Source organism: Podarcis tiliguerta, assembly GCF_965153285.1.
Source record: "Podarcis tiliguerta genome assembly, chromosome: 3".
NCBI lineage: Eukaryota > Metazoa > Chordata > Lepidosauria > Squamata > Lacertidae > Podarcis > Podarcis tiliguerta.
The window spans coordinates 62,541,957-62,566,068 of record NC_139536.1 but is presented as its reverse complement, the minus strand read 5'-3'; the positions used below and the strand labels follow the sequence as shown (position 1 = coordinate 62,566,068).

The following is a 24,112-nucleotide window of genomic DNA, read 5'->3' as shown; positions in this document are numbered from 1 at the left end:
AGAAAAGTATAATTATAGAAATGATTTAGACACTATTTGAGGTGATAAGTATGTAAGAAAAGGTTTTCCATTTTACCATTCATGAGGAAAAAGTGAAAAATAAAACTATGTATATATGTCCACTTTCCCCATTTCTTGCTCCTGTGATCTTAAATTGATGGTGGTAATGATGATGATGATGATGTCATCATCAGTGAGCATTGAGCTTTACCTAGTAAAAGACAACAGGCTCCTCAGAGGAGCTTGCTGTCTAAATTTGAACATTGGCAAAAGTGGTAGATGGCTGACAAACTTTCAAAGGTGTCACTGCCTCTCTTCTCATGTTTGCATGGAAGGAGTTGGGGTCCTCAAAGAAAGCTCATTCTCAGATATATATTTAATGGAATTATGATACATGTTTATAATGACCACTAGATGGTACTAGTGGGCTGCATTCTCCCCCCCCCCCCCTTGGCACCTATTTTTCTTTTCCCTTTTTCTGTTTTCCTATCTGTATATAGTAGGAACTGGAAACAGAGAGACTGGCTGCTCAGTTGATCTCCTCAAACGCCTCTCCTCTGATCCCCAGTGTATGTTACACTGTATGATGTACCTCAGCTATTTCCTGCTGCTGAGCCTGAGGATACCACTGTCTTTGGATGAGATAGTATCACATACAAATTCATTTTTCACAGTTTTTTGGCAGCAAACCTTCCTCGAAATACTGAACTTTTTGCTATAAGGAAAGCGACAGGAAAACATACTGGAAAGTGAGATAACACCTGCTTTGACACATCATCATCTAACCTCCCCATAAACCAATAAAAATAATGCTCATTAAATAGCCAGCATTGTCCCAAGAAACAAATTGATGAATGCTTAATAAACAGGTTGTATGGAGGGCACACACATGAAGTAAGCAACTGAAAAGGGGAAAGGGTTGAGGTTTTGCCTCCAATCCAGCTCATGCAGAAGAGATTCTGTAGACTGAGCAAATGCTGATGGCCCACCAGTGATATCTCAGGAAATAGCTTGGTTATAAATTAATTTCCAAAAAGTAGAATAGAGCCGTAAGTTCTCCATATTTGATAGTGTTCACTGCTGTTCAATAGTTTTTGCTTTTGAAGGTCTGATTTGTGAAGTACTTCATATTTTAAAAGATTGTGATCAGGCATGTAAATAGCCGCTTGCCTGTTTGCATATGTCAGAGGTTTCCAAACTTTTCATGTTGGTTACACACTTTTTAGGCATTCATCATTTCGTGACACGGTAATTCAGTTTTACATCATTTTGTGATACAGTAATTCAGTTTTACTAGCAAACCAGAGGTTAAACTAACCCCTTTCCAGCCCTTGAAGGAGTGTGGGGAGCGTTTGCATGACACACCTACACACTGCAGCTGACACACTAACCTGTCATGACACACAGTTTGGAAAGCTCTGGCTTATGTCAAAGACAGGGTGTTAGGCAGTGAATCTCGTGTAAACAAGAGAGAGTTCAATACTTTATTTCTTTTAGACTGTCACTGAGCCTGTAGATGATTAACAAACATGATTTTGTGGCAAACAAACTAGTAAAAAAGATTTGTGGTGGACTATAACTTTTTAGGATTTGTTTGCTTGGCTGTGATCTGTGATTATGGATTATCCAAACTGTGAAAAATGTTCTCAACCTCCATTCATTGCTTCTCTGTTTCAAGATCTTGTAATACTTCAGGATTTCACTTTCCCTAGAAAAGTTTCCCTTAGAAATGCCTCTTGGGAGCCTCATTTGGGCAACAGACCTGACAAGCAGTGTGCAATTTAGGCTACTGTCTTGGTCCATGGGCACAGATATCGTCCTATCCCCAACTTTTCATGTGTCTGCTAATATACATTAACATGGATGTGAAGGAAGCTCCTGCAGAGGTAAAATGTAGAAATGTCTGTTTACTTTTCTCTCTTTTTTAACCAAGTGGTGTCAATAGGCATTATGGAGGCTGTCAACTATTAGGTGTCAAACCATTATAGATTAAACATCAATAGATCTTTACCTTTCTAGCAACATTCCCCCCCTCTAATTCTTACCTGTTTTTAAAATTAGTTTCGTGTGAATGAGTTTGGTGCCCTAGAAGTAATCACCGATGAAACAGAGATGGAAAGTGTTAAGAAGGCTACAGCTACCACAACCTGGATGGTGCCAACTGCTCAAGAAGGTCAGAATCATGATAAATCATGATAAGACAAATTTCTGTCTTCAGAACAAAATGGTGGTATTCTTAAAGTTTTACTATGACGCTGTTCCTGACATTTTCTTTAATATTAGCTTCTGCTCTGGAATATTGAAAGATAGCTAATATTGTAACAAATTAAATTCTGAAACCTGCAAACCACTTGGTAGAAATGATAGTTGTTACTGTACTAGTTAGACTGCTGTTGAAGAAGAGGCAAAAACCAGTAAAGTTTTTTGTAAAATGTTAGCACAGAGTTGTCTAAAAGCCTGAAGCACTTTTTCAAAGTAGCATGAATGAATGTGCATATTTAATTATTGGCAAGTCTTGGGTAAGTTATATCCTTCAGTGGCATCTTTTGCTTTGTGTGGTTTACAAATATGCCTGCTAGTTTTCACCATTTACAGCCTAAAACATTTGCTGTGCTTTCCATTGTATAGCCTTCTCAGAAAATACAGAAATACCACAAAAACTGAAGGAAGCGAGCAAGGTTGACGGGCCTCATTTCTGTGAACGTTGTTTTCATTCTGGAACCACAGTGGACTTTGTAGCCGGAGAAAGATCTTGCAGCCAAAAATGTGCACATCAGATTAAAAACAAGTAAGAGTTGGCATGTGTGAATAATGTGATAACTAGTGTAAAGAGTGCTGCAGTTTAAAAGAACTTGCCACATTGTGAATGACTGCTTATTGTATGCTTGCATTAATTGTAGTGTTTATAAATAATTTTTTTTGCGCTTGCAATTCCTCCTTTTTTAAAAACAACAACAACAACTTTAAGAGATAGACAAACTTGACTTTAGAAAATGTATTCTTCAAAATGACAATTAATATAGCTCCTGTTACTTTGTTTTCATTCTAGAGAGCAAAGGGAGGACAAAGATGTATCGGAAGTCAATGATGAGGACTGTTCCAAGGGCACTCAAAAAAGAAAAACCAAATCACCCTCAAAAGGAGAATGTATGGAAGACAATGTCAAGAAGTATGAGGCAATGGTTAGTATGGTCCAGTTGACAGGTTTATAGGTTAAACTGATCTGTGGTTGTAAATATAGCTTTGGCAATTTACAGTCATTCAAAAACTTTATGCATTTAAATGACTCTGTGCTTTTAAGGTTGGAGTGTTTGAATTGTTTAGCAAAATGTAAATGGAATGCTTTTTTCTATTTAAATAGTCATTTAAATATGTGAGTGTCCTGGTGAGATTATGGCTGCTGTGCCTGATCCAACCTTATATTTTGGTGTCCTAAGGTTGGTCAAGTGTTGCCTGGGAGTTCTGAAAAGAAAGGCAAATTTCCTTCCATAGACTCTAGGCATTTATTTGAGCTGCTGCACACTCCCAGAGCTTTTAGGAATGCTCAAAAGACTTTTACGGACACTGGTGTCTGACTGTTATCCTGTGGGGGATAACTAGCCTTTCTGGTATAGCAGGTTGGTATTCAATATTAGCTCCACCAAGGTCAATAATTATGTTACCTTGTTTTATCATTGTTGTTCTTACGTTTAAAATAACAAAAAATGTATATTGAGTTATCATGCTGTTCCATGCTTCTTTATTATAGTGATTCCAGGCAGTGGGATGAAAGCATTGCTAGTCACTATATCACCACTATATTATCAATTATTTCTAAGGTTGAGCAGAATGAATAAAAATAGACAGGTTCTCTCCACTGGCACTCTGAGACAGAAATTCAGCTTAAAAAAAGAAAAGAAAAAGTGGGCCAGTTATGGATGGTGGAGACAGGTCTTTTTGCGGCACAAAATGGATGTGTCTTTCCTGGGTACGTCAGACAAAGACTGTATTCCATGCATGGGCCTCCCTAGCACACATTTCAGGACCTTATTAAAGCCTTATTGTTCCATTTATTTCATAAGCTTCTAATATAACACACGTATTAGGAAGTCAGACCCATTGACCTGAATACACTTGCTTCCAAATAAATGTTCACAGGATTGCCCTGTAATATCTTGGAGAACACATGACAAAACAGCAGTGAGCAACCTGAAAAAAGTATTTCGAAAATCAGTGTGCTTCAAAGTTACTTCAGTGAAGTATACTTTAATTTTGCAATTTAGGAGGAGAAACCTGAAGGGAGGATACTAAGAGTCTCTCAGAGAGCCACACGGAAAAGGAAAAGAGAGATGGCAGTTCTAAAACAGAGTAAGTTGATATGCGAGTCCATATCAGTATAAGGTTTTCATCAGTTTCTGCCATCTAAAGGGCCTCTTCTGTGTTACATTAGCAAACCCATGTTGGACACTGAGTGTGCACTCATAATGGAACCATAGGCAATTCCTGCTCACTGACAATTTGTCCTTGGTATGATATGCATGCTTGTAAACTACGTATTTCAGTGTGCATGTAAACCTCTTAGATGCACACCTAAAAATTTGAGATGATGTATCATGTTTTGGAAAAAACTGGCCCTTTACTATAACAATAATGCTGGTGTATTTCTAGTTTCTCTGTAAAAAGCTGGGTTGGCCCATTTTCAGTCACTAGTCTAAATCTTAATCCATTTGTGACGTTGTATGCAACAAATATTGTGCATTTTGTAAAGTAAGAGATTGAAGAGTACCATCCTTTCAAGTACTTCCATTTTATTACTTGGCTGAGTAACTTCCTGCTCTGGCTTTGTTATACTGTTCCATGGGGGAGCTTTAAAGTGGAAGTATAAATGAGATTAAGATAATTGAATTGCTTGAATACTGGCAAGCATTTCTGTGTCTCACATATGTGAAATTGTTCAAATAGTTCTTTAGAACATGCATTTTAAAACCAGAAGTGAGGCCCTGCTTGGTGTCTCCTGGGAGTAATTTCATATCTAAACCACATGCTGAAAGTTAAGATAGATTTATAGAAACCAGTAATAAATAAATCCTAGGAGATGCCTAAAGCAGTATAAATCAATTGCCACAGAGTCAGATTGTTAGCAAAGTGATACATGTATTTGAGGAAAACAACAGGATTAGGAAGTACCGGTTAACTCCATAGCTTTCTACAGTGTGATCTGTAATTTTTGCTTTGGCAATAACCATCCATCTTTGCTAGCTGCTGATCAGCGGTGTGAAAAATGTAGCTTTGGTCTTCTCCTTAATGGAGTAGCACTGAAATTAACCATAAATCTAAAGTGTATGGAATTATATTGTAAGAGAACTGTAATTCATACCGTTACAACCATAATGATAGTATAATACAACTGCTTATGCAGATAATTTGTTACAAAGCTGTGACTTGTGCTTACATTAAGATTTTAATTTCTAATTCCAGCTTTGATGTCAAAGGCAAAGAAAACATGGAGTTGGTCTTCGTATTTGGAAGAAGAAAAGGCTACAGCAGCACCACCTAAGATTTTTAAAGAGGTATGCTGAAACCTTAAAACACTGCTTCTTTGAGGCAGACAGGGGCCTGTGTGTCGGGTAAAAAATAGGTGTCATGTACAAATATAGAAGAAGTTTGAAATGGCTGGCATTTTAGCTTGCTTGCTTGCTTATGAAACTTTAAAACAGTTCACATATAATATGACTGCATAGTGGCTCCCACACCTTTTAACTTTTATATAAATTATATGGTGCCACAGCTAGCACAGGTGGAATCCCCCGCCCATCAATTTGTAATAGGAAGATATCTTGCCTGCTGTACGCCAATGATGTGGTTCTCCTATCACTCTCCCGATTAGGTCTTAACAGTCTGCTTACAGCTTTCAGCAGGTATTACAAGCAGGAAGAGCTCGTCGTGAATTACTCCAAGACCAAAATTATGGTCTTTGGCAAGCGTAGTCCCAGATTCAAATGGAAAATGGATCAGCAGAACTTGGAGCAATTACGCTGCTTCAGATATCTGGGTAGTCTTTTCACTGAGACACTATCGTGGAAGGGGCACATTGAGGCTACGAAACTCAAAGCACAGAAAGCTTGTGGGGCGTTAATGAAATTCTGTTTTACCTCGGGTGGTCAGCTATTGGAACCTGTGTTGAAAATCTTGTGCCAGTAAAGTGGTCTCCCAGATGCTTCATGGAGTAGCAATATGGGGCAAGGACCCAAATGCCAACAAAGCCTTAGAAATGGTGCAGAACAAATTCCTCAGGAAAGTGCTCTTGCTCCCCAACGGGACTCCAGCTGCTCTTCTCTGCGTTGAAGCTGACGTGACAACAATACAGGCTAGAATTGATTACCTGTGCTTAAATTATATGAAAAGACTTCAACTTCTTTCGGAGGAGAGAGAGACTCCCCGCTATGTCACACACAGAACAGAAACAGACCAAATGTTGGAAGGCCTCTTGTCCCAATATCAATTACAAGATTTTCAGGTGACTATGGAGATGGACAAGAGGCACTTAAGAGGTTGTCTCTTTAGGTCCGATGCAGAAAGGGATCTAATCTTGATGGCTTCTACCAAGATTTTGCCATGGTTCCCACTTATTAAAACGGAGCATACCCGGGCCAGTTACCTGTCAAAGCTCCCACTTGCCTTGCTTAGAATCGCTTTCACAGAATTCCAATTCCAATCTATGCCCTCGGCAGTGTTGGATGGACGCTACGGCAAAGTACATTATGAAGAGAAACTTCGTCTGTGTAGGCAATCCTGTGTGGAGGACCTGTGCCACTATTTCAGTGCCCGTTATATATAGACCCAAGGGACCGATTCATAAAACCCCTGTTTCCGAATGGAACTCACTTGAATAGGGTAGAAAGGGTGAAATGGCTGCTGAGTGATACTGATGACTTTGTAACTTATAAAGTAGCACTGCGTTGGCAGCTAAGAAGATCAGGAGGGAAGAACTAGATAAAATAGCGGTCAACTGCAAAGGGTATTCAGATATTTAATTTGGCACATTTTACTAGAGAATATTCTTTTTTTATGCAACAAACAATCTTCGTAGTTGTGACCGTGGTTGTATGTGTGGTGCCTGATGATTTTTATGGTTATTGCTGTTTTTCCTTTTGTTATTTTTCTGAATGATACCATGGCCTATGGCTAGCGCAATAAAAGTCGATGATGATGATGATGTTTTACATGGTAAATATTCCATTGGTAATTGCATTAGTGTGTGTTTAATTTGTCTTGTAATGAGCTGAGATTAGGTCTCAAAAAAATTCTCTCATGGATGGTTAAGAGAGAGATAACTTTTTCAGTGGTTACACTGAAACTCTGGAATGCCCTTGCAGCTGAGGTGCATTTGGCCTTTTATTGCGTTCTTTTAGATATTGCTGAAAACCAATTTGTTTCAGTAAGCTTGTAATGGTTGGTTGACTGATCGTATTGCTGACTCAGTTTCTAAACAGCTTTATTATATGTAGTGCTGAACTGCTGCTTTAAATGTAAATGTTGTGTTTTATTGTTAAGGTTATGTATTTATGTTTGCTTTTTAATGTCATTTTGGGCGTGTAACTATAGAAAAGTGGGATATAAATATATTGCTACTATTACATTATGCTATCTGGAAGAAACAAAGGTGAAAATGACTTGTATGTATTGCCTGTGCTTTCTTCTGTATGTGGTATGATGGAGCTTGGGTGCATAAATTTTCCCCATTTTGGAAGCATTTTATGTGACAGATTTAATAAAGAATCTGGGTAGCAATGAGCAATGTAAAATTTATCTAGTGCTGCAATCTTGTATGCAGTTGAGTTCATACAGATCACCCATATTTTGACATCATGCAGGTGTCTCATCTAAAGCATCCATGACAGGTGACCAACCTCTGCTTAAAAACCTCCAATGGAGGAGAGTCCACCACATTTCGAGGGAGTCTGCTCCATTGTCAAGCAGCTCTTACTGTCAGAAAGTTCTTCCTGATGTTAAGTTGGAATCTCCTTTCTTTATAACTAGAATCCATTGGTTTGGGTCCTGCCCTCCAGTTCAGGAGGAAAACAAGCTTTCTCCATGGCTATCATATCTTCTCTCACTCTCCTCTTATCCAGGCTAAAGATACCCAAATTCCTCAACTGTTCCTCATAAGGATTGGTTTCTAGACCCTTGATCATCTTTGTTGCCTTCCCCTGCACAAGTTCAAGCTTGTTAATATCCTTTTTAAACTGTGGCACCCAGAACTGGACACGGTGCTCCCAAGTGTGGTCTGACTAAGGCAGAATAGAGCGGTACTGTTACTTCTCTTGATGTGCACAGTATACTGTTGAAGCAGCCTAGAATATTTGTCGCCTTTGTTACTTGTCGGGTACTTTGTTACATCTGTAGGGTACTTCGTTACATCTGTAAAGGTAAAGGTAAAGGGACCCCTGACCATTAGGTCCAGTCGTGACCCACTCTGGGGTTGCAGCGCTCATCTTGCTTTATTGGCCAAGGGAGCTGGCGTACAGCTTCTGGGTCTTGTGGCCAGCATGACTAAGCTGCTTCGGGCGAACCAGAGCAGCGCACAGAAACACCGTTTACCTTCCCGCCAGAGTGGTACCTGTTTATCTACTTGCACTTTGATGTGTTTCAAACTGTTACATCTGTAGGGAAGCTTTAACGACAGTTCCATTTTTATTATTGCAGTGGTTTCTAATTCTGGTTAGTTGATTATCTCTAACAACAGCTAATATTGAAGCTGAGATAGCACTTGGCAGAAATTAAAACTGAAAGAGGAACAGTGGAGGGATTTTGGATTCTAGACATGGGCAGGAAGACTGTAGGAATTCAGTGCATCATTTAGTGGCCTTCGCACAACTTCTTAATGGAGGATAATAATATTTCTGCATCAGCCCAAAGGTTTTGCAGCATTTCAGTCCATTTTTATTGCAGCAAACAACAATGAGAACGAGGCAGGATGCACATGGAAAAGTTATGTCAGATGTCATTAATTCTTGTACTTTTTCCAGGGATAAGCAGGAACCAGTGGGAATCTAAAATCCTGTTTTTGATATCATCCTTGGAAAAGTTACATAGATCTAAGAGACATATATAAGAGACAACTGTAAAACCTTAAAAACACTGGCAGGGTTAGATTAACTCTAACAGCATATGGTTAACTAGATAAACAAACAAAATACGTGATGTAAGAAAATGTATGATACTTACCGAAGGGGTGGAGGGAAGTCTGAAGCTCGGCAGAGCCAAAGATGTATGTGAAATTTATTTGTATATTGAATGCATATTTAATGAAAATTAATAAAAAATTATTGATTAAAAAAAAGAAAAGTTACATAGATAATCTATTCAACTTCAATTTATTTTGTTTAGTTCATGGGAACATTATCACTGCCTTGCACTTTAGTTATCTGTTTAGAAGTTCCTAGAGGTAGAAGTCCAGAGGTAGAAGTTTGGTACAGTCATGGTACAGGTTTCTCACACTGCCACTAGACTTCTTCCATATTTTCATTGGGCACAGCTCACTGTGGAAATAAATGAAATCAATCAAACACGTCTGTCTGACCCAGAGTTCCCTATATCAGTTGTACAGACAGGAAGGGAAACAAGATGAGTACAAGAGTGAGTGGCTTTTGTGTATGTTGCGTTCCCTTAATATCTGAACCCATGTGATGGCAAAAGGATGTCTTATCAGCATAATGAATGTTTGATGACATCAGATTGAACTTAAAAGAATATTAGCATAAAAACTTAAGGATTAAGAAAGACTAATGTTGTAAGATATATGGAAATGTTAAGACATTAAGATTAAGTTGAACTAAAGATAAGCCAGAGGGAAATAATTTATTGTCAGAAATACAAGATCTGGAATACAGAGTGGGAAGGTTTGGGGAAGTCGCAGACCCAGGTTAATGCTACACAATGATTGATTTTAACGTTTTTTTACTTTTTCTTTTGTATTTTGCTTCATGGATTTGTTGTTGTATTGTTTGTATGTGTTGTTTTTATTTTTTTCTTTGTATTTGTTTGTATTGTGTGTTTATTGACTGTAAAATTAATAAAATATCATTTAAAAAAAATTTAAAAAAGGATGTCTTATCAGCAACGTACATGGCAGTTTTTAATATGGACTTGGAAGATGAGAGAGAAGCTACTACAGGGAACATCCATGGCGGACTGAGACGCATATTTATAATACAGTTTTTTATATTTATCAAAATTACAAAGCATTTTTAAACTTCCATGTAGGTTTGTTTTAAATAAGTAATTGTTTGATCTGTTCAGTGGAAGGACTGAGATCCACATCCCCTTGAAATCGTTGGCCATCTTTTAGAAATGTTTATGCTAAACTTAGAAAATTTGACATTTTTTTCTTCCAGTATCAATCCTTCCCATACAACAAGAATGGATTCAAAGTTGGAATGAAACTAGAAGGGGTGGACCCTGAGCACCAGTCAATGTATTGTGTGCTTACAGTAGCTGAGGTGAGTACCAGAAGTTATTAATAGCTTTAAAATGGGATTAGAAATAACACCATAAAAGCTGGTGGCCATCACCTCACCTTTTGGAACCAAATTCCATAGTTTTAATTACGTGTTGTGTGAAGAAGTGCTTCCTTTTATCTGTGCTGAATCTCCCATCAGTCAACTTCACTGCATTCTAGTATCAAGAGAGGTAGAAAATAGAAGATAGTGTTGAAAAGAAATACCAGCATTCTCATTTATATACCATGTGTATGCCCAATATACCCTGATGCACATGTGGACTAATGTGCATATACTACTGTGTTACAACCTTACTATCTGTTTTTCTATTGTGTCTATATATTCTGATTGCTTCCCTTTTCAGGATAATAAGTAAAGTTATCTCATAAAAAGCTACAACGTTTTGTTTGAGAACTCTTCAATTCTGACTGCACATATACCAATTTTCTAATACTGACTTTTTGGTTTAAATGTAAACACATTTTTCTTTTGCTGTATTCTTTTTTCCTACTATGGATTTAGACTTGTGGTTACAGAATTAGACTTCACTTTGATGAATACCCAGAGTGTTACGATTTTTGGCGGAATGCTGATTCTTCTGATATTCACCCAGTTGGTTGGTGCGAGAAAACAGGACACAAACTTCATCCGCCGAAAGGTATTAGATTACCAACAAAAAAAATCTGTGTCATATTAGACAATTGCTTTTTCTATGAATTTTGTAAAAGCAGCTGAGTGCTGGTGCTGAGATGTGCTTCTCACGCTGGGTACTAAAACGCCTGTGTATGGTGGCTCTCTGTCTATTGAGTGACATTGTATTCAGGGTCACTACTGGTTACACATGGAGTAACAAAGGGAGGTAAGCAGCCCCACCCCACCCTGCTTCTAGGATTGCTACTGTCCAATTGCTGTTCTCTTTGAGGGATAAATCTGGACAAGGAGATCTAATAGTATTTCTTATACCGCCCGTAGGTCTGAATGAGTAGATGTCGTTCAGATGGGTAAATTTATCACTTCCGTTGGATGCCTTTGAGCTGATTTCTGAACTTCATAGCTTCATGAGAACCTGTTAGGAACAATAAGCTCTGTTTTGTAAAGCAATAGGATTTATGGAGCATTATGCTGCAGTTCAAGCTAAAGTCCAAATGCACTTGGGACTAAGCTTCATCGAACAGAGTGGGACGTAAGAGTAAGCATCTAAAGGATTTTTTAAGACACACAGAAAAAATAGTGGCAAAAATGGTGGTGGAAAAACAAAGTGTATCAGGCCACCCAGGTTAGAACCTAAAGTCCTACAATCAGAAATTTGCTTCTGAAAGAATAATAATTTGTAAATCAGACTGGGGTTTTTTTATATATAGAGAGAGACTTATCAGATCTCTCTTCTTATTTAAGAGTGCAATCCTCCAGTTCAGCATATATGCAGTTTTGTTATAGGTCTAACAAAGTTGCTTTATAATGCATCAAAATAGGTGTCCACTCAATTGATTTAAACCCAGGTTCATTAGGGTTTAATCCTGGCTAAGTGGGTATCAACAGTCTTAGACACAGTGGGTTGACCATATATAATGCTAAAACATACCTTGGCATTACATTAATGAAACTTGTACTTAACCTAACTGCACACTCTTGTTTTAATCTGTTACTTGCACTTTTCATGGAAACCACAGGATACCATTGAAATGAAACTATATGTAAGGTTCCTCTGGACCAGAACTGCAAACCATACTTAACAAATAATCTAAGGGACAACTTCCTTTTGTTCTTTGAGAAGATGATAAATCCCAGACATGTATCTTGTTCACTTATAAGAGCTGAACAGAATTCATGAGCATGCATTGTCTGTAAATAGTATCTAGGCACTTCATCTCTTTACTAGAAAACGGATGACTGTGGCTTAGCTTTAATTTTTTTTTGTCTCAGTAGAGCTTTCAGTAGAAGCTTTTGCATTCCCAACTACAGGAATAATTTTAAAGTTACATTTTGCCAGATTAGGCTGGAGGCTCATAAGGCCCTCCAGCTAACTGAGGAGAGAGAGCCCTTGGCATCTTCTGAGTCACACTCTAGGGCGGTGGGCACTCTAAAGGCTCTCCCCATGTGTTTAGCCACCCCTCCCAGGGTCGCTTTTTCACAATAGAACTGTACTACATGGAAAGCAGAGTGGGACAGACTGGACAAGACTAAATTAGTGATTAAGATTGCAAAGAACATTATACCTTCGCAGGTGGCATGATGCAGTGATTGCATTTTCTGGTTGTAGATCCTCCTGTAATTGATCCCTGTGGCAGAAGGGTAGAAAGGGCCCTTCATAAGAGTTTTGAAGCAGATGCAGCGGCATTCAAGTCAGCCACCACAGCTTCCCTTTTTTCCTCTGGCTTTATTTATGTATGTGGGTGGAGGAGCTGAATGCCAGGGATGATATTTCCCAGACAGTTAAGGATGGATTTAAGAATATATACTACTACTATGCCATGGCAGCTGGCACCTCCTTTGATGTTTTTCAGTTTAGGGCCTCATATGGCTTCCACCACCATTGTGCATAGAAATGTGGGGTTGCAGCAGTGAGTTGTTAGTTCCAGTTTGCAGGCACATCGTGTCATCCTTGCCTCTCTCAAGGACCAAGCTGTTTGTCAAGGCACTTGAGGCTCATCTTACAGAGTTGCGGGACAAAACCAAGCAGCCCCACGTTTTTCATCCTTCAGGGTAGTTTTCCCTCCCCAAGAGGTTACCAGCCCTACAGACTTAAATGGGGGATAGTCTTCTGTGTCAGATTTTGCCACTGCTTGGTTCCAGAGGGCAGAAAGAAATCCTCAGTCTAACTACACCCGTTGTCAGGAGCTGTCTCCAGTGGAGGCCTAGCTCCTTCTTTTCCTTACCATTGGAATTACGTCAGCTCAGACAGGTGGGTGATTGAGATGGTGTTGAAGGGCTGTGCCCTGGAGTTTGAGCAATTGTCATGTGAATACTTCATTTGAACCCCTTGTTCTCAGCAGCCATCGAAATATTGCCCCCACCTTGACCCTACTGTTTCTTTTATTGTTTCCTCTTTGAATAGCTCTGGTTCCAGTTTTTTAGTTTTGCTTATTTGGGGATGAGAAGTTGTTTTCTGCTCTGCCAGTTGATCTGCAGGGTGGGATAATTCCTCCCTCTAGAAGGGGAGGATAGAGTCTGCCTATCAAGTCCGGTAGGAGGCATCATCCTCAATACAGAATGCCCTCCAACCAGGTCAGCAAATTACAAGAAACAGTCTCTGTTTTCCACTTAATTCTGGGATTGAATGATTTGGCAGAGTGAAACTGAGGTACTGTGCTAACAGGTGTGACTGCAGTTGACACAAGTGCACCATAAGTTTAATAGGTATGGCATTTTATCTTCTTCCTTTTCATGGGTTTCTTTAGGATATAAAGAAGATGAATTTAATTGGCCCTCGTATCTGAAGAAATGTAAGGCTCAAGCTGCTCCCAAATCCTTGTTTGAAAACCAAAACTCAGTGAGTTTTCTCTGATTATCCCTGCTTCTTTGCTGATAGTTGCTTTTTATATTATGATTACATTGTTTTTCTGTTAGTATTATGACTCAAACCCTTAGTCTAAAACAAGGGAAAAGGCCCAAGTAAATACAGAGTTGGGTTCACACGCATCAATCCCTGCCTGTTTTCCATGGTGAAATTCAAACTATTTCCTTATGTTGAGGGAGATAGTTCATCTTATATCCAAGACAATCTTATGTGAAGCTGTTGATGCACAGTAACACAGCCCACAGATTGCACTCAAAACAATTAGATAGGTCCTGGGTGGATACAGATTACTATTTTCCCACAGGTTTGTATCAAATGCGTATGTAATACTTGGCGAGGTGAAATAGACAACTGGCTTACAAAGTGTGCAGAGATCAGGAGCAACTACTGTAAACAGTGGCTTGTATCCATCACCTGTTCAGGCAGCACAAAACCACAAATGGCCAGTAAATCTCTTTTGTTGTCATTCCAAAATGGACAGGGCCTAATAGTTAAGAATTTTTTAAAAAGATTAATATATGATGAAGCATGATGCTGAAAATTGTTTTATTCTACCACTTTCATGTGAATTACTGGCTCATCCACACTGTTGGGACTCCTTTCTTTTTAGTAGCAAGATTGTGGATTGATTGTGGATAGTCAAGAGACTTTGGGATGCATGGTTTATTATTATTAATCTGCATTTCTTTATTTCTTTGATATAGTGCTTTAGGTACTTAAATAGACCAGTTCTCTGTTCACTGTTAATTTTAAACTTTTCCTTGATTAGACGGTGATTCCATCAGGGTTTCGAGTGGGGATGAAGCTTGAAGCAGTAGACAAAAAGAACCCTGCATTCATATGTGTTGCTACAGTAACTGACATTGTGGACAGTCGTTTCCTGGTTCATTTTGACAACTGGGATGAGAGTTATGACTACTGGTATGCCTTTTTAAATAGCTTGTTTGTTGGAATGATAAGCATCCCCAAAATTCTACCTTGTTAATTTGTTGTTTTCACTCCCCCCCCCCCCATGGTTGCTATGAACAGTAGTGCCTATATTTCATTAAGATGTCCCTAGATTTTTGACAATACAGTGGTACCTCGGTTTACAAACTTAATCCATTCCGGAAGTCCGTTCTTAAACCAAATCCGTTCTTAAACCGAGGCGTTCTTTCCCTAATGAGGCCTCCTGCCACCGGTGCCCTTCCATCATTCAGCTTCCGTTCGTAGACTAAGGTAAAGTTCGCTAACTGGAGCATTACTTCCGGTTTATCGGCGTTTGTATACCAAATAGTTCGTAAACAGGGCTGTTCTTAAACCAAGGTACCACTGTAGTTGAAAGATGCAAAGTATTATATGGTCTGATTAGTGTGTGCATCCCCCCCCCCCTTATAAAAGTTTGCAAGAGCTGTTAACGTTTTAATTTCTTTGCTGTGGGTGGGGAACTGGATATGACCGCTGAGCCAGATCTTTATATCTCCTAGCCCCCAGTGGGCCATTAACATCATGCGAAGTGGTGCTTTGAAGCCTCAACAATCAGCTGTTTGTCAGGAATTCAAAATGCTGCACAGAACTCTCTTTGCAAGGGCCCAAATGGAAGAGCCATTCGAGAAGTTCTCTGCCAGGCGAAAGGTCACAGGTTCTCAAACCTTCCCTCCTTCCTAATCTTTCCAGCAACATTGCACTTGCATGTGATGGCACGGCTGCTCATGAGGAGAAGAAAAGATGCTAATATAGACAAGGCCAGATGTGAAATATTACACAGAGAGCATTCCTTCTAGCATAGTGACAACACCAACAATATGGATGACACTTGCACATTAAGTGGCAAAAAACTGTCTGCCAGAAAAATAGTTTGCTCTCACATACACCACTGATCAGTGAAATTAGCTGAGCTGGTTACTTAGGAAGAGCATCCTCTTAGGAACTAAGGATTTTAGCATAGTGTCAGCCAGAATTTTGGAACAATGTTCCTATTGAATTCAGAGAGACACCCACAATTCTGATGCTGAAAACATTCCACCAAGCATTTTTAGAGTTTTAATTTCATTCAGCGTTGGTCATTTGTCCTTTATTTTATTACCTAATTATCTAATTTTATGATGTTTTAATGATGTTATTGTACACTGTCACAATACTCTTTTTTATTAGTTGGCAGTGTATAAACATTCATATAAATAAATTAAATTTCCTCAAGATCTTATCAAACAATCATCAAAAGAAATTGGATCTGCAAACCAATAAGCAGGTCAGTGGTAGTTCCATTATACTTCGTCTGCAGAACTGTCTTTATGCTTTTATAAAGCTTTGGCTTAAACGTTCAATTAAAGGATACCACGTTGTAATGTAAAAAGCATAGGGAATGCTGTTGGTCCATCAGAAAAATGTCAAAATGCACAGCTGAACAATAACTTTACTAGAGGCAAAGACTCAGAAATCGTGAGCAAGAAATATATCAAGCGAATAGAAAGAGCTGACGCTGACACAAAACCCCACACATACACTATAGAAAAGAATATAAATTCCCCCCCCCACTCTTTTTCCCTGACCTTATACTATACTCAACACAAACATCTCATAACAAATGTAACTGATCTGTAGAAAAGACGTAACAACATGCATGAAGAGACAATGCACGTACTTTTGTAAACCAAGAAAATCTTTAATAAAAATTATTTTTTTAAAAAAGAAATAGCGAACAAGCATTTGAGTTCTCCATAAATCTTCCTTAGATTGGTTTTCAAATTGAGGCGATATTGTTTCTCTCATTGGCTGTGTTTGCACATGACACTAAGCCAAACCTTGACTTCATGCAAATGTGCAGACTGCCAGGGAAAGTAATTTCAGCTGCTTTGCTCGTCTCCAAGCCTTTCAGCACAGTCACTAAGCCAAGGAGCAAAGTGGCTGTGAACACTTCTCAGGAGGCAGCACATTTGTACCATTCTAGAAAGCCCGAGGTACCACTGTAGTCTGATGTTTAGGCCATGAAACCTTTCATCTCCTTTTTCTAGTGTGAATGAATGCTGTCCCAATGCTTGGCCACAGAAACGGGTGACCATTGCTTTGCTTTTAACATGTTTTTCGATACTCTTGAGCTAGTCATTCATGTTTAAGTGTGAGGCAGACTTGCTTAAGGAGGTGGGGTTGGTTGCTAGGAGAGCTTGAGAGCAAAGGCAGAATAAAACTGCAGAATGTCAAAGGGCAAAGAAACTGAAGATAAAGCAGAAAAAAGAAAATATACCCTGGAACAGAAGAAAAAGAACCTTTTCTGAAGACACAGGGAGGTTGTTTAAAGCTGCTGCTTGATCCCTTCGGCATTAAATGTCGTGGACATGCTGCATTCAAGTTCTGTTGAAAGCACTGGAATTTGACTTTGACTAGCTTGTCTCATTGATTTTAAATGGGATATGGGCACCTTTTAAACATTACAGCAGCATCACGTTTCCCAGGGGTTCATCCCTTGGCAGGGCTGCAATTTTTAAAGAGCTTGGAGCAATGCAGGTGGGCCCAGTGGCACAGGCTCCCAAACATGAAGTTGTGATTGACCCAACACCCACGGTTGCAGACCTTTTCACTCATTTCCCCCCCTAAAGTATTTATATGCAGTCTTTCATAGCAGAGCCCTCTCAAGGCAGCTAGCAAAACACAATTTAAATGCCATAATACAGTTTTTAAAATACAAAGAGCCATTTCCCAAATTGAAATGTCAGCAGCTTAAAACAAGTTTTAGAAGCCAAGCTCACAACAATCTTATTAAATTGCATACTGAAACAGAAATGATTTTTGGGTCCATTTTAAAACAATAGGGCATTTTATGCTGTTTTTGTTTTGGGAGTGCTAAAGGCTCGGGGCCACCACTAGAAGGCCCCGCGTATAGTGCCTGCCTGCCTGGTAGACTGTAATGGGCAGGCCAGCTAGCAAGGCCCCAGATACTAATCTTAGAGCTACCTCACATCAATGTAGGTAGACCTTCAAATAAATAATGTGGTCATTAAAAAATTACAGCTACACTGGGATGAATCCACAGGAGAGTGGCCCCCACACCTGGAATCTGACAGCAGAACTTCATGTTTCATGGAATAATAGAATCATAGAGTCTATAAATATTTTTAAAATTGTTTGCTATTTTATTAAATGTGAGAGTTGAAAAATGTAAATGAGATGAATGGGTTTTCGTTTTAATTTTGTGGATGCTAGCAGCTTACTTTAGGTTAAAAAAATGAGTTGTTACTCTCAAAAGCCTTCAGGATACTCAGAAATGCTTAGCTGGGCTGTGAGAAGGGAAGAACCACCTCTTCATAGAGCAGAGCAACATATGATATTTCAGCATTTCCTTAAATTAACTTGACATATGTTCATAGTGAGTTTGACATCTGAACACTAGATGGTGCTATAAGATGACTTGTGTATTATTAGAGCTATTCCTCTTTAGCAAGACCAGTAATCAGAAGTGTGTGTGTGTGTGTGTGTGTGTGCATCTAGAAACATCTTCAGACATACAAATTGGAAGAACAAAAAAGCTACAAAATGTAAGCTTGTAACTAGCCACTCAAATAGTTACCTATGGTGAATAAAATCAGTGCATTTTATTCTCTCTCCCCCACCCCCCATACTTTTTGGGTTATATATTAGTGTCTTAGGCTTGTGTTCACAGGTAACCATTTTTTCTCTGGGTAATTTCTGAATGGTTTGTAAGGCCGGACCAATTCTTTAGCTGAATTTTTTAGGCCAGAAATTAATGTGCTCAGACAAAATTCCTTTGAGAGGCTGTTTCTTAGAGCTCCAGAGCTTGTCTAGCATTTTTGTTTACAGGCAGCCCAGATCTCTGTTGACCATAAGCTGCTTTAGACAGACCCTAGGAAGCTGTTTAAGACATTTATAGGAATGAATTCTAACTAAATCAACATTTCTCCCATAGGTGTGAAGCGGCTAGTCCACATATTCATCCAGTTGGCTGGTGTAAAGAGCACAGAAAGACCCTTGTAACTCCTCGAGGTCTGTATGAAAGAGCACATCTGTGCACAACTTTATGTCACAAGACTAGAAATTGTAATGTGGGATTACTTAGAGTAAAAATCCTCTCACTTTAAAAGTGAGCTTGCAGGGACAATAATGGGAGAAGGGAGAGAATAAAAATGTATGCCAGAATATTATGTACACTGGAAAAGGTGAAATCCTGATCATCCTTAAAGTACTTAAGATTTTAGAGGTACATCCAGAAGTGGCTTTGTTATGACAGATAGTGCTTCAACTCACACAAATCAGGGCACCTGATTCTTGCCTTTCTTCCAATAGCAACTTAGGGACATAGTGGGCAGCTGCCTTATATTGAGTAAGCGTATTGGTCCATCTAGCTCAGTACAGTCGTTCCTTGGAAGCCGAACGCCTTGGTACTTGTTTGCTTTGGCTCCTGAATGCTGCAAACCCGGAAGTGACTTTTCTGGTTTGCAAACGTTCTTTGGAACCTGAATGTCCGGTGCGGCTTCCGAACGTTTTGGAAGTCGAATGGACTTCTGGAACGGATGCCGTTCGACTTCTGAGGTACGACTGTATTGTTTAGACGTGACTGGCTGGAGAAGCTGGAGACTGAGGCCAGGACCTTCTGCATGGAAATCAGATGCTCTACCAGATGAGCTACCATTGACTACAACCCTTAACTGTGCTGAATTTTAACAGAATAGGGAGCTCATGTAAGCCATTATGTGAATAAAGTGAAAAGACTACCATGCAAAAGAGAAAATGTGTTACAGAAAACGGTAATAACTAGCAGATGAGAATCAATAAACTGTGGAAATCATGAATAATACCTTGGAGCTATGAAATTAGAGCATGAAAATCTTCTTAAATGTACTATAAATATTGAACCTGCAAGTGATGTAATTGTAGCTTGCTAGTAGAGAGTTTTGTAAAATAGCCCACACAGAGTGATGGTGTAATTCACCACCATATTATGAGTCACTTGGAAAAGTGATGCTTTGTAAGCTGTTACCTTTTAACAGTATGCATTTTATAAACAGAGAAAACTCAAATTGGCTTTCCCACAGTGACAATATTTTCCCTCATGATAGTAGCCAGTATGAAGCTATATTCTGCATTTACAGTGTTGGTGGAAATTTTGTCTAATAAGCAGCTTTGCTAAGATATTACTGGCTAGGCAGGGGACTATCTGCATTTAAAGCTGATGTGTAACTCCTAAAGGTTCAGATTAGTACTTGACTCAGTAAAACGTTAAGAGCTGGAATGCACAAGTCTTTTAGTTTTCGATGCTTAGATGCTCAGAGTCACAGCAGAATTTTGTCACTTTTGGTTCTTTATGTATTCTAATAATTCCAGTCTATTTTATACCTGAGATTCTAATAAGTGGAGTTCTCTTATTTTTAAATCTATAGTTGTAATGAAGTCACTGTCTTGACTGAACGAACTATTCTGATGTCACTGAAGTCCTTTTCGGGATGTTCAATCACATGTAGAAGGAGTGGGGACCTGATGCTGGGCAGCCCTGGCATGACAAATGTTGAAGCTGGTCGATGCAGTGTGTTAGGTTTCAAACCGTTTTTGAAGCCTGTGTTTACAGTAACATGAGTACCGTATTTTTCGCTCTATAGGATGCACCTTTTCCCCTCTAAAAATGAAGGGGAAATGTGTGTGCGTCCTATAGAGCGAATGCAGGCTTGCGCTGAAGCCTGGAGAGCGAGAGGGGTCAGTGTGCACCGACCCCTCTCGCTCTCCAGGCTTCGGGCAGCTATCCGCAAGCCTTCGGAGCGCGGCGGGAGTTCCCACAAGCTCCGGGAGCGGTGGCAGGGCTGCGCAACTTTGCCTCCTCTCCCGGACCTGTTTCCGCTTCCCCCGCCCCAGCCCCGCGGCTAAAAACGAAGCCGCACACAGCCTCTCCCGGCTTCTTTATCCCCCCCCCCCCTAAAAACTAGGTGCGCCCTATGGTCCGGTGTGCCCTATGGAGTGAAAAATACGGTAACTGCCAAACAGCCACTTTAAGGGAGTAGTGACTCAAGAGATTCTTTGGCGTAATTACTTTTGTCCTGTCTCAAGCAATTGGAAGATGGCAACACTTGGTGGTGTCCTAGTGCCCACTCAAGAAAAAGGGGCTCACCTCTGGAAGAGGAAGTGCCACGAAGCAGCAGAGGGCCGAGGAAAGAAGAAGGGGGTTGGGAAAGAAGAGGCAAGAAGGGAAATGAAGGCTGAAGGAAATAATGCAGAAAAGGAAGGGTATTGAAGGAAGTGAATGTGTAAACACTGGAAATGATGGAGTTGAAAAAGAACAGGGAAAATATGAAGAGATAGTCCCAATGAATATGGTGTGGGAGAAGCACACAGACAGGTAAATAGGTGGCCTTATGCATATAGTTGTTAGGAGAACAACTGAGGAACAAGCAAAAGTAGGATTAGAAAATGTGCAGAGGAGAAAGGTGACTGGGATCGTGTGAGGATTAAATGTTCATTTATTTATTCATAACTGCAAGACTCTGATCTGCTCAGAATCCTTAAAATAATTGTTACTGAGGGCCGCCAGAGGCTTACTTCTACCATAACCTTTTAATCATTTTTAAAGTTCAGGAGCTTCTCTTTGATGATGTTGTGTTTTAACTGTATGACAACACACATTAGAGTAAAACATACACATCCTCTGAAAACTAGTCAGAAGGAGTGAAATAATATGAAAAATAGATGTGGGTCTTCTCAAGGTGAGATATGAGAGAGGTGGCTTCGGGAGCTTGGGTCTCTGTCCACAGGGAGGCTGACAAGTCCCATTATTCATATTTTGCATTGCAGGATGGCAGAAGGAGTGCAAGCATATTTATTTATTCTTCTGTTGCTTCTTTAAACCTAACAAGTCCTGAAAAACATCCTAACTCTGTGTTGCGTGACATAATTACACCTTGCATCATCATTTATTTTCCAGACTATCCACATGCCAAGCATTTTTCTTGGGAGAAATATTTGGAAGAAACTAGTTCTTTACCAGCACCTGCCAGGGCTTTTAAAGTGGTAAGAAAAATGTGCAGTGTTCTCATATGCCTATCTCATGCTTCATGGCTGTTCCTATGCTTCGTGGCTTCTACTGGTAGAAGCTTCTCCTGGGAGGAGTTCTGCTCATGTGACAGCATAGGAAAGAAGAGAGGGGACTTTCAGTGATACTTCCTTTCCCCCTGCAGCTCCCTTGTGCCCCTTGAAAATCTGCTTTGGAGAACTGGCAGGACAGGGGCTCCAGGAGAAAGGAGAATCATCAAATAGTAAATAAATAAATGCCTATAAATTAGTGACCACCACTACCTCGGGCCCAAACTCTACACATGTGTGAGTGTTTTTTCCTCCATAAATTGCCAGAGTGGAGAGGGGAAATCCAGAGTGTGGCACCACTGCGCGGAATCCTAATCCATATTGTGAGCATGCATAGCTGTAGTTTGCGTTCAGGAAAAAGCTCATTTGCCCCAAAGCTTCCTTCCCCCTCTCAAACACAAATTGCAAGCGAGGGTCCCTAGTCCAGCCAGCTCCTGCATGCTGGCAGTTTAAGAAAGAAGAGACTGATTCTATAATTAGCCATAAATTCTATTAATTCACTGTGCAGTATATGAATAATTCCTTCCTTTTTCTATTCAGATTCTGCTGGCAGTCAGTTTTGTTGGTGACCCTCACTTGTAGTTTTTTGAGGGGGGAAGAAAACTTTCCTTCTATCCACACCATTCATTGTTTTATAAAATTATTTAGCTTAGGTGTTATATATAAACATATAACCTTAATGGTTTAAAAGCTACCAATGTTTCAGCTTTGGAGGCAAGTTTCTGTTCAGCAGGTACACAAAAACAACAGCTAAGTAAATCAGAGGGTTGAGGGTAAGAGAGAGAAATTGGCATGATCATGAAGCCACAAAGTCTACCTTTTGGGACAGTCTTAAGATATTCTGCTGGTGTCTTGGCCAGTAAGTCATAGCAAAATATGAAAAAAATGAAAGAATAGTAAATCAGGCAGCCACAGTAACAACAAAGCAGACGGCAAACACGTTTAAAACTGAGCTATAAACAAAGTAGCATATAATAGTATATTGGCTTTTCAGCTTGCAATCAACATGCATATCAAAATAATAATATTGCTATTTTGTAGCTGTCAAGGCAAAATGCTCAGGCAAACGTTTATTGGGTATGTCTTTTCTTTCTCCACCCTACTGTATAATGAAGAAGCTAAATAATTTCTCCCACTAGAGGTAGATGTGGGAAGTGTAGATTGAAATCCCATCGAAGCTTTTCAACAGTATTAAAAGGGCTGGACATAGGAAAAGGGAAATTTGCAACAACCATTTCCTCCCACTTCCCACTCATAGAAGTCTCAGCTGGACCAAAGAGCTTTTCAGCAGTGGAAGGATACAATTGCATACAACACAACGTCATTAACAAAGGGTTTTTTTTAAAGTTGTGAATGCCAGTTTAAGTAAGTGCATATGCTGTTTTAAATTTTTAGTTTAATTGACATCAATTATTCATTGTAAACTATGGGAGCAGCTGTAACAAATCTGATTAATGTTTTTTTAAAAAAATAATTATTTTATATTTATTTTCTTTTGGTTATTTTTAATAGAAAAGAAGGATATAAATAATAAGCAGCTCAATCTCTTCTTTGTTGTAGAAACCTTCTCATGGATTCCAGAAGAATATGAAACTTGAAGTAGTTGACAAGAGAAATCCTGTACTAATCAGGGTCGCAACCGTGGTAGATACTGATGACCACAGAATTAAAGTAATTCATACTTTTAAATATATTTTAAAATTACTGTATTGAACAATCCCTTCTGAGTGGTGGTATCATGTTACACACACTGTCCCACATGGCTTCTCCATTCACTCCCATAGAAGGGAGAACAAACATCCACAGGCATAGAAATGATTTCCTTCAATTAACGTGAATGAAGCAGCCTGCAAACCCAGCAGTTCCATAATCACACATGAGGCTTTAGTTCCGGCTGAGTTGAGCACTAATCTCCAGTCATTTTACTGCAAATTCCACCTGAAATGTATTGCTTGGTACATTGTGTCCAAAAAGTATTGAAATAAAGGTATACGTTCAGTCATATCCTATTTCATCTTGTACAATGCTAGTCCTTCAGACCCCCATTCATTTCCTC

General features: G+C 39.4%; 1 protein-coding gene across 12 annotated transcripts in view; it reads left to right on the top strand.

Annotated features, from left to right (window-relative positions):
- Positions 1-24,112, top strand: part of L3MBTL3 (L3MBTL histone methyl-lysine binding protein 3) — a 59,102-nt gene that overhangs the window by 15,147 nt on the left and 19,843 nt on the right. For all 12 annotated transcript variants that reach the window (XM_083434867.1, XM_083434878.1, XM_083434874.1 and 9 more), the window contains exons 3-14: positions 2,062-2,173; positions 2,629-2,788; positions 3,050-3,182; positions 4,263-4,347; positions 5,458-5,549; positions 10,377-10,481; positions 11,004-11,139; positions 13,880-13,971; positions 14,768-14,919; positions 18,899-18,975; positions 21,899-21,984; positions 23,617-23,727. In XM_083434867.1, the coding sequence (XP_083290993.1) occupies positions 2,062-2,173; positions 2,629-2,788; positions 3,050-3,182; positions 4,263-4,347; positions 5,458-5,549; positions 10,377-10,481; positions 11,004-11,139; positions 13,880-13,971; positions 14,768-14,919; positions 18,899-18,975; positions 21,899-21,984; positions 23,617-23,727 (1,341 nt within the window). The remainder of the gene's footprint in view (positions 1-2,061; positions 2,174-2,628; positions 2,789-3,049; positions 3,183-4,262; positions 4,348-5,457; positions 5,550-10,376; positions 10,482-11,003; positions 11,140-13,879; positions 13,972-14,767; positions 14,920-18,898; positions 18,976-21,898; positions 21,985-23,616; positions 23,728-24,112) is intronic.